Source organism: Pelobates fuscus, chromosome 7, assembly GCF_036172605.1.
Source record: "Pelobates fuscus isolate aPelFus1 chromosome 7, aPelFus1.pri, whole genome shotgun sequence".
Classification (NCBI taxonomy): Eukaryota; Metazoa; Chordata; class Amphibia; order Anura; family Pelobatidae; genus Pelobates; species Pelobates fuscus.
Window position 1 is genome coordinate 28,321,408 of NC_086323.1, and position 14,721 is coordinate 28,336,128.

Genomic DNA, 14,721 nt, shown 5'->3' on the forward strand with positions numbered 1-14,721 from the left:
ACACACACACACACTCACTCACACACACACCAGTTAAATCATAAAAAGTTGAACATTAGTATTTAGGACAGTGATATCAGCCACTCAAGGTATCAAGCAGGAGAGTTCATGGTCTCTGACATTGCACTTCTGGGCACAAAAGGAGTGATCTTCTCCACCGTCCAGGATGGTCAAGCGTCCTTCTGAACCGGCTATGCTGGTAGACCCAGGGACTGGAAGAAGGCTGTTGCATCCAATACTTGTAGCAGAGTATGCTTCTTGTCATCCTTGTCTGCTATCAGTCGATGGGGTCCCTACTTATATGGGATGGCGTGTTCCCGTAATAGTAGTGTAACAGGTCGTAATGACCTCCACCATCTTGGGAGGTGCTGTCCACGTGGCCTGTTGCATAAATCCGATATCTCTGTAGCCAGAGCCCGGATCCACACGGTAATTTTTGTTCTTCTTCCCCATGTGGGAATGTATCCAGGGAGCCCCACTGGAACTTGGCAGGTAGGCTGGTGGTTGGAAATAGCAGCGTATATCGGGGTGATCTCTTGGAGCTACACAAATTCACATCCTGCTCGTTCAGGTGCTGGATGTTTTACTTTCCTGTTAATTTTGTGGATGCTGGCGTCAGATGCCCTATTTGCACAGAATTCAAATTAGCCACCCTTAAATCTTCTTCCGGGCACGCTTATGATGCCCTAGTGGCCTTCTGGAGGTGAAGTTACTCTTCTTGCAGCAGAGGTATTAATTGCTGTGTGTTCATTGTTTATTAGTCAGATGCTACACAGACTCCAGGCACCATGACCACTTGAAATCACTATAGTGTTCATGATGCTTGGAGTGAACCTTTAAGTCTTTGACAGGTGTAAACATAAAGCAGAATAATTTTTATGTTAAATCTGCTGAAGAAATTACAACTAAAAACATTTAATACCGCTATGAGCCCTGATATATCTATTTTCCTGTATTAACACATATTTAATTACGTTTTATTGTGTGGCATTTCCTGGACAAGTCTGGATTGATGGGGAATCCTCACTGTCATTGCATGATGGTCATTTCTGTCGCTGTCCCTGAATGACCTGGTTGTACAGCCAATAACAGCATTAACATGATGAAGGTTTAGTGGAAGAACAAATGCATTCTGCCGTGAAGAAAACCAACCTTACCCCGGGGAGATTTTATTGCGGAAAGTGATTGTAAAACTTGGATTTCTTTAAATGAATCATCAAATTCAATAAAATGACTCTAGTTTTGTTCCATCCACGTGCCTGCACAATTACATACAATTAGGATGATAGCTTAAAAATATTTTTATATCATAAAACTAAACTATGCAAAAGTTTAGAAAAATCGTATATACAGCTGCAACGTACAACGCGGGAGATATAAAGCAGAACTTTACGTCTACATCACTTGAGAGACAGTAAGAACTGGGTTTTGGGTGCTGTGATAGCTTTGTATTATTATCAAACAGCTCAAAAATGTTTGACTAAATTAAAAGGCTATCCTCGGCATGACTATTATAAAGAGCTGTAGTGGTTATGGTGCTTGAAGTGCCATTTAAGTAAACACCAGACGAGACTGATGACTTTTTTTATGTATTCTATTTATAAAATGATAAGCATTAATAAAAAATAGTTTTATCTCTATGGCCTTAATTTTTATTTGTAAATTAGGGAAAAAAAACATTTGAATTTTTTTTTTGTGTAACAGAATTGAATGATTTCTGATTCTGATCCAAACAAATTAAAATTACTACTCATCTGTACTGTTCAAGAAAATAGTGAACAGAACGCGTTTCGCGTCTAACAATTGCTGAGGAAGCGTCTCTTGTTGTTGTTGTTTAGTCGTTCGGTCGTGTCCGACTCTCCGTGGCCATATGGACCACAGCATGCCAGGTACATCTGTCAGTAACTGCCCCTCTGAGCTCCAACAACTCCATGTTCTATTCTATATCCTATTCACTATTTTCTTGTTTTGTGATGTCCCCCACCCCTTCTTTGGACGTATTATTTGTCCACATGTATTTGTTGTTGGTTGTTTCTGCTTTGTGAATTATTTTTTCTACCCTAACTATTGCAAGATAAGTTTCTGCTGATTTCCTTGGACGTGTCAATGAGTGCAGCAAAATACTTTTTTTCTTTATTTGAACTGACTTCGGAATGACGTTTACCAGCACAGCAGCATCAGTACAAATAAGTCGGTGAATGGAGAGTATTTTCTTAATTTCCATTTATGTTCTCTCCGTAAATGTATATTTTTTGATTTATGATGGATAAATCATCCAAAAGATAACCAGAGGTTCCTAATTAGATATACGTGCGCTCGGGAGAACCGATAATAAAACCACAGACTCCGTTTGTGGTTCAAAACCATCTCATCATTTAATTGCAAGAGTGTTGCATATATAAATTGGCATTAGTCTACTACGCATGTGTCAAAGCAACAATGACTTACTTGAAAGTGTTATCTAAACTATGCAAGGTTAAAGCAAACTGTGACATTTCACGAGAAACAGAAAAACCATCTGCAGAAACTGCAGACAAAACTATTTAGCGTTTAACCCCTGCAGACGTGGTAGAACTTAACTAAGGCAAATGCTGTAACCCTTTATGTACATTTTATCTATGACACTATCTTTGGGAAAGCAGTAGTTCAATTGTTTCACATACAGAAGTTAAACTTTTAACTGCTGCACGTATAACGCCACCTTCGACAGCGTCATTAGCAAGCCTAGAAAAAAAGGCTGGGTAATGTCAATTCTGTGCAAAATTGCCATCTGGCGCCAGTACGCTAAACCCCTTCCGCCCCAACCTGGGACCAGGAATGACGTCAGCTATAGAGGATCAGACTGTGGGAGAACTTGGTCTCTGAGAGAGAAATAAAATGTAAGTTTAAGCCTTTTACGTTTTTTTTTTCTTCAAAATTGGCACTTCGGGGAGGAAGGCCAAAGCTGTGTTTATGAAAGCACTTTTTTTTTTATTGAAGTAACCCTTTAAGGCTTTATTGATTGTCAATGGACACATATAAAAACACACTGTCAATAGGTTTTTCAAGTTTTTTAATGTATTTATTTTTCAAGAAACAGAGACAAAATCTTTCCAAATAGTTTATTCTCTAAAATGAAACAACAGAGATATTGCTAGCCTCCACCATAACAGCCTTCAACTGTCCCTTTTTACACATTGCTTCCACCCATCTTAGAGTTCCAATTTTTTTATTTTGTTTAAAACACCATCAGCGGCAAATGAGTATTAAACAATCGGAATCTTTTATTTTCAATCCTTAACAGTTGGCTTTTCATAAGTGGAAATTATTACGTCGTGATTTTAGACAGGAGCACACATCCTACTCATTTGTTCTGTAATAAAGTAAGATTAATTTATCCTGCATTGCCGTGCTGGGTCACAGAATAACAAATTGTTCTTTTTACGGATGTCCTGCTCCCATGTGAACCTCACACTGTAATCAATCCCTTACAGAGTTATTTACTAAACTGTGAATTTTAGTGAATTCAACCCAAATTGCAAAAATCAGGTTTGGAAAAATTCTCTTGCTTGGCGTAAGTCTTACTGGTTGGCTGGTTTAGCCTAGAGATTGCAATTTGGATATACCGGTAATTTGCTATAATATTTACTAACACATCCACTATGATTTTTCTCACTGTGTCTGAATCTCACCCTCACAGGGTTATTCAGTAAAGTGAGAAATGTGTTACATTCAAGGTGAATTACATTTTTGTCCCAAAGCAGCAAAACTGGAAACACACTGATCGACATATTGACAATTTCCCAGATTTGGACATGGGCATTTGAATCATGTTAAATGATTACTTTAACCCATTGGAGCGGGGGGGTGGGGGAGGACCTTGTCTGTGTAAAATGCCCTATTGGGCACTATGTATAAGGTTCCCTGGCTCCGAAAGCAGTAAAAACTTGAACCAAGCGCTAGACGAAGTTCTGACTTCCACGCCCCATCATTACTTCACAGGGGCACGGCCCAATCACAGACTTCTTATAGAGAACACTGTGATTGGACCAGTTTTTAGTTCGGAGGACATGCAGCGCGCCGGCCAACAAAGGGGAAGGAGGGAGGCGGAGGCAGGGAGGTTTTTAAAAAATAAATAAAAGCTGCCTGCAAAGGAGGGAGGTGGGAGGGAGCACCCACAGGGAGGGGAGAACTGGCTTCCCCTTGCAGGCTCTCTTTTAACCCCTTAAGGACCAAACTTCTGGAATAAAAGGGAATCATGACATGTCACACATGTCATGTGTCCTTAAGTGGTTAATGTCTGTCGGCATAGCAGTATATATCCCAGAGCTCTCCTCGGGAGCTGCAAATAACATTATTCAGCCACCAAGGACAGGGGAGAGGCAGCAACGTTATAAATGCCCGCTGATTCCCAGTGCATGATGTGGTAAACCGGAATTGTTTACAGGGTAGCTTAGGGGATAAGCTGCTTCAAGTTGTGGGAACTCCCCTCCATTATGAAGAACTTCCTTTTCTCAGATAACCAACCTATATACAAGCAGAAGATGGCTCCTATTATCCCCAGCCCTTTACTCAGCGTGACTCAAACAGCCTGGCACTAGTTGTGAGAACATACCCAATAATCTGATTGGTTCCCACTAAATCCTTTTTTCTCTCCGTTCAGTTGTATTTCTTTACCGCACCTTTATTGGACACCTTGTACTGAAGTATCACCCTGCCTGCTGTTTAATGAAGATGCCATGGTGCGAAGAGGTCCCCAGGCTCAAGGAAGCCGCTGATAGGCTGAGAATGTCTGCTGATGCCCTCAGCCTATCAGTAGGACCTCATTGAGAAAAAGGAGTTAAAAATGTAAAAATGTTCAGATAATTTCTCACACCATTACAACTTCATTCTGATTAAGTTGTTATGGTGACCAGAGCTTCCCTTTAAGACACCAAGCTGTCCAACTAGGCCCTGCCAAACAATCAGCAAGTCTCTAGCACAATTTCCCTTTTCCCCTGCACCTGTCCTAAGAGAAATTAGTGCTACAGAATACACAGTGTATCTGCTCCTCTGTGAAATAAAACTTGAATTAAATCAATTTAAAAGAATATCTCCATTGGATAAATGTTATCTTCATCTAGTTAATGTAGGCCGTTATTTCAAAATAGAGATGGCCGTCGTGGTATTACATCATTATTTTTGTTTGGTGTCAGCAGCCAATTAGAATCTTACGTTACCATCGTTGAACAGATTAGTAGTTCCTGTCCATCAACTTCACAGAGAATATTAAACTGTTTGTTGACATGACTGATGATACTGAAAGCCTTTAATACCCAACTAAAATCATGGAAAGCTAGAATTATTTTGTTCAGTTTGAAAAAAACTAATTGCTGAACAGATTTATGGGGGCTAAGATGGAGGTGGAAGGTTGCAGGAAAAAGATGTGTGGATTTCATTAAATTAAATTTTTAATACCTTTACAAATACAAATGTATTGTATATTGGGATGAGTAAATATAATATTAAATATCATGCGAGTGACCATTCCATTTCAAAAAAATAATGATCGTGAGGTATATGTTGTTTTTTAATGTATTATATGACGGTACCAAGCAAATTCCCATGAATGCTCTGCTTTAACCGCCCTTTTAAGAAACGTTATCACCGAGATGTTTAGCAAAAAATAATTATAGAAATAATTTTCTGAGGTTATTATTGTACATATATATCACATACGTGTAAGCATATATATATTACACAATACAAAAACAGGATATTATTGGGTCACATCTCTAGTTTCAGCTATTGTTAGTGTGATGGAATAGAATATAGATTTGAAATGTCTATGAAATATCCAAAACTAAATTGTATGCCATATTGAATATAACATAAGTTTCAATTCCTTAAAACTAAGAGACAGCTTGAAGAAACGAAACTTAACGTGCCTGCTGACGCCCACCTGCATCCTTTCATCTTTTTCCGACAAAATACCAAAAATCAACAACCACAGGAAACACCTGTGTGCTAGAAAACGACCAACATAATATGCTTATGCTATGCTATTGCCATATATGGAACAAAATATGTATGTCTCCCGCCGCACTGTGATGGGCTATAAAAGCCACTGTTTCTAACAATACACCAGAATTCTGAATTGCTACTGAACTACCTGTGTCAGTGTCTTTCTTTTCTCCTCATGCATGAGCCACACCTTGATAGATAAGATTTAGGAAACAGACTTAATACAACAGAAAACCATCAATCTGTCCAGACAGAGATTGGTCCATTTCATTAGCATCTAATCAATAAATAGCCTAAAAAATACAAATTCAACAAGAAATTTGTTAAAGGGGCAAAATGTGGTGTTTTTCATTTCTATTTTTCTTTTTTGCATACATACCCATTGATATATGTGCTGATTAATGTGTATGCACTAAATTAAAATGTTGACCCAATAAAGTATGGGGTCACTGGAGTCCTTGGTATATATTTATACTCCTACACTTAACACTGTTAGAGAATTTACTTCCTGGTCCATACTCATGCCATGGGTGTTGTGCCAGGCAGCAGTATGGTATGAGGGCACTGGAAGCACACAATAAGCAGCTAGAGGATACAGGGATGTAAACCTCTCAACATTGACAGGTATGACATTGGGACATGGTGGGCAGGCCTTTGGGGGCATGCGAGTGACATCTATTGCCTCACTAGTGACACGCAAAAGGAGTGGAGAACTCCATTACAGGGAGCTAACCCAGGCCACCAACAGTCTTGATGTCAACAGAACAGTCCCTATTTTAGGGTCCTGTCCCTCCATCCAGACTTTGTTTCTGGTGTCCCACTTTTAGGGACACCAGGTATTGTCCCTAGAAAGTGTGGGTCCGCCCTATTTGGATAGCAGAAGTGAAGATATTTGCAGGAAGTTGATGTTGGGGGTAAACTATACTGGGATGACAGGAGCTTGAATTCAGGATGGCCCTGCCAAAACTGGCAAATTTGGGAGGTCATCTTCAACTGGATTCAGTAAACTCACAAGGCACACTGTCCTAGTAAAATCTATTAATCAACTGGAAATGTGGTGAAACCTCAGAGTTTAAAATATTTCTGCTTTGACAGATAATACGTGTTTTGCTGACAAGTGACATCGAGACTTGCAAATTTTAGATGAAAATAGCAAATTCACTGAACTAAAGAATTTGTCCAGCCTAAAAAAATAGCAAATCCCTTATTTCTCCAAGATTCCAGCTTAGTGAATAAATCCCTGTATCTATATGCTACTTAATTGCACTAAATTGTTATTTTGGATGCATTTTCCATTATAACCTGTCTCCATTTCTTTTTTACTTTGTAGTGAAGCCTGTGTTTTGATTTTACCAATTGCCAAATAGTCCTGGCACCATATTTTGGTGATTGCTGTGTCACCTCTAATTTCTGTACTTCTGGAAAATCACTTGGCAGTTTGTGGCAATTCTCATCCAGCATTGTGCAAACTGTTATGTAACGTACGCCATAACATCAGAAGATCGGACGCACACGTTGGGGAACAATAACAACTTTCTCAATCGTTTCCCATTGTTCTTTCCACAGCAATGTTTCATGTCCTAATGATTTTTCCATTTCCCTATTCTGTTCCATTAAGCGTGCCAACCAACAATAATTTTATTGCTCTTATCTTCCACCCTTCGTAAAGTGTACATCAGCTGATCTTTCTCAAAATTCAAATACTACTGGAAATGACAGGATAGATGACTAAGGAAAAACAAGATGTGGTGGTGAATGAAATGAAACTTTTAACGTCCGTGGTTAACTTTGTGGATTGTTGATAACCACGAGTTGTGGCACGTGGTATAAGTGACCACCAGCCTTGTGGATATGGTTGTCCAAAGACAAATAAAAGTTTTTACAAATAGTTTCTTCCTCTTGATGCTGGTTCATGACTATAATGTATTGTGTACCTTCTTCCTGACGGATAATGAAAAGAAAAGGCCGTATTTCTCCACTAGCTGCAGTGCAGTTAATGAATATTTGCTGGTGAATGTCCTACATCGTTTTTTGTTAGACGTTCGTCTCCAGCTCACTGATCTCTATTGTGCAATGGTCTTTGTCTGAGCATTTTCCCGAGGGCTCAGGGTTCTCTGTCTCGGGATCTACTTGTACCTGGTGAAACTCCTGTGGGGACGTGGAGAGGTGAGGTGCGCTCCGACTTTTCACACAGCCATTCCGCTGGTACGCCATGATTTGATGGATACTGATTGGCTTTGTTTCACATATCAGAGGGACCTGCTTGATATAGACAGAATAATTATTCAAGCGAATACAGTTCATAACTGGCTTTATTCTATCTATGCCTGTCATTGTATGAAGTGTTGCAGTTGGTACTTAGTGAAGGGGCAACTACCTCCTCCCCTGCTATCCAACCCTTCCAATAATTCAACTTTAATTGGAATTTAAAATATATACTTTATTAGTGATTAAGGTGTCAATCAAATCTCCCCACCTACAACGCCAGCCTTTACATATCTGTACATCTGAAATAAGGAAGTTTGAACTAGAGGCTCCAGATGTCACAAATAATTTACCAGCTTCCTGATCACACCTTGCTTCTTCGAGCTGGGCGGAATAATTAATGGACAGCTCCATCAGTATCAGTAAAACAAAGATAGATAGATAGATAGGATATACTGTATACATATATACTTGTTAAGTAATCACATGCTGTTCTGCCTACATAGCAAATGATTTAATTACATGGGATTATTTATATTTGCATATGCCTGTGGATTTATTGATAAAGTGTCCCTAGTTGAACATTGGTTGATAGGTGACCTATACAGGTTTACAGTTTACAGTTAATGTTGTTTATGAAAAAAAGCGAATGAATTCTAATTAAGCAAGAGAGGGCTCAGGGTATTCTAATTAATTAAGAGAAGTATTGTTTTGTAGGTGTAGTATCTTCTTGCTCTGACTTTTACAAACATTTAAATTTAGCTTTTAAACAAAGCAAGAATTGACTGTAAAAAATGGGAGAATCGGGAAACATTTCCCCTAATCTGGAAAATGTGCCCCAGCCAAACATGTATGGTTGATTACGCAGCTCATTAGTGCACAGCCTCCCATTTCCTTCCTACCCCTCGGAGACTGGATTAACCTGTCCATTGCTGGGATTTGTCCAATCTCAATACCCGGCATTACATTGTAACAGGGTAAAACTGATACATTGATGGATATATATATTGACACTTTAGATAATTTTATGATGCTCAGTATTGGGAATGAAGGGAAATGAAAGGGAAATAAATACAGTGCTCAACTTGTGGGATAACACAAACCCTGCAACATGCCAAAGTGTGTACAGCAGCACACATCCTGACATTGAGGACTGGTTCTTAGCTTCCATGCACTAAAGAGCTTTCATTGGAGTTAAAAGGTTAATAAAAATATATCTTGATTTCCTGTCAGAAACGCCCATAGTCAAAGAATTTCCAGATTTCCGTTTAACTCGCAACAGGTTGAAAGCTCAGTAAAAAAAAAAAAATACACGAAAAAAACAAATAACGAGAGTAGAGTTATGGAAAATGGATAAACAAGGAGGGGGACAGGGGTAGTGTAATCTATGAACAGATATTCTATGATACATGTTGGAAAACAAGAAAAACAAAAAACTATTCAAGAACAGCAAACAGAGTTGATTTTGAAAAAAATATAGATATTAACAAGCAGTGTGATAGAATTTACTTTGATTCCAAGGTTCAAGCTTATAGGTGTCATATAATGATATGCTATATTAAAATTGGCTAACTTGGACTCAGGAAATGCTTGATGCTTAAAACGACATTTTAGACCATATATGTCTAGTTCCAGGAGCAGATAGCCCCCACCTGAGATGTCTCTCTTCTCAATCAGTCTGTTCTTTCTCTTTCTCAGAATGTATTTGTTATATGCACATGACGTTCATCCCTATGTCTTATCTGTACTCCTTTCACCCTTTCACTCCCTTCCTACTACTGTCCTATGAGTATTTGCACATAAGCACTTACTTTTTAAGGTATAAAAACCCAACTGAAGAATAAACGACAGAGGCTTATTTTGATAACCAACACGCGTCTGGTGTCTAATTCGTGCTCCATTCCAAGTGCACTTGTTATAATAATTTGGCTTCCTCTGAATATAACAAAGATCAATATTTGGATCTATATCAGTAGTTGCTATGTATTTAACACTGATGTTAATTTCTAATTAGTTTTCTTTTTGGTATAAGTACAAAACAAAACAAAAAATCCATGTAAAAGGGTGCTGTTGGGGACATTCAATTTATTAAAAGAAATAAAATTAAATATCTATATTAAATACATATATGATATAAGGGAAATAGCCAACCCCAGAAAATAAACATGTCTGATATTGTGACATAACAGTGCAAAAACCGAAACCCTGCAGAGCAGCTAAATGTCCCGTCCCCCCCAAGAGAAATGTAATTAAGAGAGAAACAGCTGCCAAACAGAACCAGATTACCCATTAGGTGACCAAGTCGGGTCGCTTAGGCTACGGGCTCAGACAGGGCACCGGTTTTCACTTGATATTTTTTGTGAATTTTTCAATTGAGCTCCCTCCCAAGGTCACCAGGGATCCAGCTCACCCTCCACAAGACCACCAGGAATCTATCATACCCTCCTGAGACCCAGTCCATTAACTTGTGTCCTCTGTACTGGACATTTTGGTCACATGCATCTCCTTTTATTCTTTTAAAATACTCTCTCGATCCCTGCTGTATTGTAAAGAGGACATCCCGGGCTTACTCTTCCTTTTCACCAAAAATGGATGGCATATAGGAAGACCATTTTTTCCTCGGTTCCCAGGAGGATATATCTATCAACATACGCACACACCAGTCAAACTCCTCTACAGAGACACACTCAGTTCAGCCACCACACAAACAACACTTACAGACATACTTAGCCTTCAACCATACAGTTCTCATCTTCCTCCATTCACACAACACTCTCACGCACATCACTCCGTCAACACACACACCACAGAAACAGGGCACAGGGTTCTAGGAGGGGCCCCAATCTGGCACCCTGCCTAGTTCCCTGGGAAACCTTAATCAGGTTCTGCTGCTAAATCGAATGTTTCTTACTGTAACTAGCACTTGCTTTATACAACAGTGTTCCAACAAGACACGGGCATTAGTTTTTGGAAGAATAAAAAAATCAGACAAAAATCGATTCATGGAAGAATTAACTAATGGAAGAATGGACTAATTGTGCATTAAACTACAATCTTCAATGTACACTTCGTTTATTAGTTCATTTGTGTCCATATGTAGGATTACCATATTTAAAGGTACTAAATAGGACCTATTGTGTTTAGTAGGTAGCTCCTTTATTTGGTATTGTTAAATATGTCAACCCAACTACTAACAGCTCCCTAGTGTGGTACCCTTAAATAGGGTATCAATTTTTATTTAGGTAGTTATCTACTAAACAGCGGCAAGAGCAAAATTAAGAAAATGGCTTTTCTTAATTTTGATCTTTTAGCTGCTTAGTAGATAACTCTCTAATTTGGTATTCTTGTGTGGCATTGCCATATTTAAGAATAAGAAAATGTGGAGCAATCTATTATTACAACTCACTCCCTAATTTGGAACCCTTAATATAGCCATCCCACATAAGGGTACTGTGGCGAAACCGACCTCGCCACGTGTCCTTGGAGGGGGCTGCTTGCCCGCCTCTTGCCTTTTGACTATGGACCAGACTTTATGTGAATGTGTTAACCCAGATAGCTATGCCATGGAGCCCATTCGTGTAGTTAAAGACTTCGGCTCCATGGCAATTGAACTGTGTGAATAGGATCTGCGCGCTATTCAGTAGTTACACCCAGCACTCCCAAGCAACCAAGTCCTGCTGAATCTTCAGAGCAGAGACTGGGCCCCTTAAAACAGCATTAACACCCAGCACTCCCAAGCAACCAAGTCCTGCTGAATCTTCAGAGCAGAGGTATCATCTCTGGAAGATTGCCCACCCACCCCATGGTCGACAACTTACTTATAGATAGTGCACATCAGCTGGTTTCCTTAACACACCAATCAAATCACTAAACCTCTCCTCACCTCATTGATATTTGTGTGTTTGTATATATGATCTACATATCTATATAATACACTTTTTCTAATGTTCTCCCTTCTATTTTTCACTTTAACACTAACTTCTCTCATCACTAAAATATCCCTATCCTTTCACTCACCTGTCCCTAGCAACACCATAATTATTACTTCCACCTTACTCCCCTCCCCTCTCTATTCATCCCATGCACTCTACACATACCTTTCCAGCCTATCTCCACCAACTCCTCCCAAATCCTCTACATACATACCCTCCTACAAAACTTTCAAATCCTACTCCCACCTTCACTTCCTTTCTATCCTTCTGCTCCTAGCTGCTGGTGATGTCTCTCCTAACCCCGGCCCCTCGCAACAAACTCAGCACATACTAACCCAAGGATCCACACTAATCTCATACCCATCTCATGTTCCTCTAAATCCTCCTTCAATACTGCCCTCTGGAACGCACGCTCTGTTTGCAATATAACTAAATCCACTGCTGTCCATGACTTCTTCATCTCTCGTTCTATAGATTTACTAGCCATAACAGAAACCTGGCTCTCCCCCTCTGACACTGCCACCCCTGCATCTTTGTCCTTCGGTGGTCTCCAACTTACCCACAACCCAAGAAACTCTGAATGTAAAGGTGGTGGTGTTGGGTTTCTCCTCTCCCCTCACTGCTCTTTTAAACCTCTTCCCACCCCCCCTTCTCTCTCTTTCCCATCATTTGAAATACACTCAATTCGCCTTTTCAAACCCTTCTCTGCTAACATTGCTGTTATTTACCGCCCCCCTGGTTCCCCTCTTCTCTTCCTTGACCACTTTGCTGCCTGGCTACCCTATTTCCTCTCTTCTAACATTCCATCCCTAATTCTCGGGGACTTCAATATTCCTGTAAACCCACCTTTGACCTCTGCAGCCACCAAACTACTTTCCATGACTTCCTCCCTCGGGCTATCGCAGTGGGCAGATTCTCCCACCCATGTAGCTGGCAATACCCTTGACCTAATCTTCACTTATGCATGTACAGTATCTAATATCTGCAACACTCCATATCCACTCTCTGATCACCACCTCTTATCATTTGCTCTCACATACCCCTTCACCGAAAAACCTCAGCCTAACCCCCCTCAACTCAGGAGGGACCTTAATTCTCTTGATCTCCAACAGTTGTCAGCTGACATTGATTCACAACTGCTGTCCATCCCTTCCCTCTCCTGTCCTTCACAGGCCATCTCCATATATAACTCTACTCTTACATCTGCCTTGAACACTGCAGCGCCACTCCAAACAAGCACCTCGAGGAGGACCCGCCCCCAACCATGGCATACTAAATCAACGCGCTACCTGCAAAGATGCTCCCGTTGTGCTGAACGCTCCTGGAGGAAGTCTCGTACACAATCAGACTTTCTCCATTATAGATTCATATTGTGTTCATACAGTGCAGCCCTTGCCCTTGCCAAACAGTCCTATTTTTCCACTCTCATTAGTTCATGTTCCCGCAACCCCAGGCGTCTCTTTCACACCTTTAATTCTCTTCTTCGCCCTGCTGTGGCCACCCCCAAAACTAACCTTATTGCTGATAACTTCGCATGTTACTTCACTGACAAGATTGAACAGCTAAGGAAAGAATTCTCCCCTCCTTGCCTTTCTGTTTCTCAATCACACATAGATCATGCCTTTCCTACCCTTCAGACATTCTCCCCAGCTACTGACCAAGAGGTGGCTGCTCTTCTTTGCTCCTCTCGCCCCACCACTTGCCCGCTCGATCCTGTCCCATCTCACCTTATTAGATCTCTCTCCACTTGTCTCCTGCCTTCTCTAACACACATCTTCAACTGCTCGCTCTCCTCTGGCATCGTCCCTGCTGACCTTAAACATGCCACTGTAGTACCTATACTAAAAAATCCATCCCTCGACCCATCCACCCCCTCTAACTACCGTCCCATATCCCTGCTCCCTTTTTCCTCAAAGCTTCTGGAAAGACTTGTCTTTACCCGTGTGTCTCATTTCCTCAATTCCAACTCTCTCCTTGACCCTCTTCAATCTGGCTTCCGCCCTCTCCACTCTACAGAGACTGCCCTTATCAAAGTTACTAACGACCTAATCGCAGCTAAATCCAAAGGCCACTACTCCATACTAATTCTTCTTGACCTCTCAGCGGCCTTTGACACCGTTGATCATGCTCTCCTTCTTCAAACTCTTCAATCGCTTGGTCTCTGTGACTCTGTCCTCTCATGGTTTTCCTCTTATCTCTCCCAACGCTCATTCAGTGTCTCCTTTTCTAATGATACCTCCTCCCCTTGCCCTGTCTCAGTTGGAGTTCCCCAAGGCTCCGTCCTTGGTCCCCTTCTATTTTCTCTTTATACTGCCTCTCTTGGCAAACTTATTACCTCTTTTGGATTTCACTACCACCTGTACGCTGATGACACCCAACTATATCTCTCCTCCCCGGACCTCTCCCCTGCCGTCCTGCAACATGTCACTGCTTGCCTTTCTTCCATCTCTGACTGGATGTCCTCCCGCTTTCTGAAACTCAATCTCTCAAAAACTGAGCTCCTTGTCTTTCCTCCTCCTAATACTGATCCTCCTCTTTCGCTCTCCCTCCAAGTTTGTGGTACCAACATCAGTCCATCCTTGCAAGCGCGCTGTCTTGGCGT

The 14,721-nt window shown here is 40.7% G+C and overlaps 1 protein-coding gene across 2 annotated transcripts in view; it reads right to left on the bottom strand.

Moving 5' to 3' along the window:
- Positions 1 to 7,828: 7,828 nt before the first annotated feature.
- Positions 7,829 to 14,721, bottom strand: part of SLC1A7 (solute carrier family 1 member 7) — a 77,654-nt gene continuing 70,761 nt past the window's right edge. Inside the window, exon 11 of one of the 2 annotated variants that reach the window (XM_063427848.1) lies at positions 7,829 to 8,241. In XM_063427848.1, the coding sequence (XP_063283918.1) occupies positions 8,017 to 8,241 (225 nt within the window). In that variant the 3' untranslated portion in view covers positions 7,829 to 8,016. Of the gene's footprint in view, positions 8,245 to 14,721 lie in introns of both variants that reach the window. The other variant, XM_063427847.1, reaches the window with a different exon arrangement.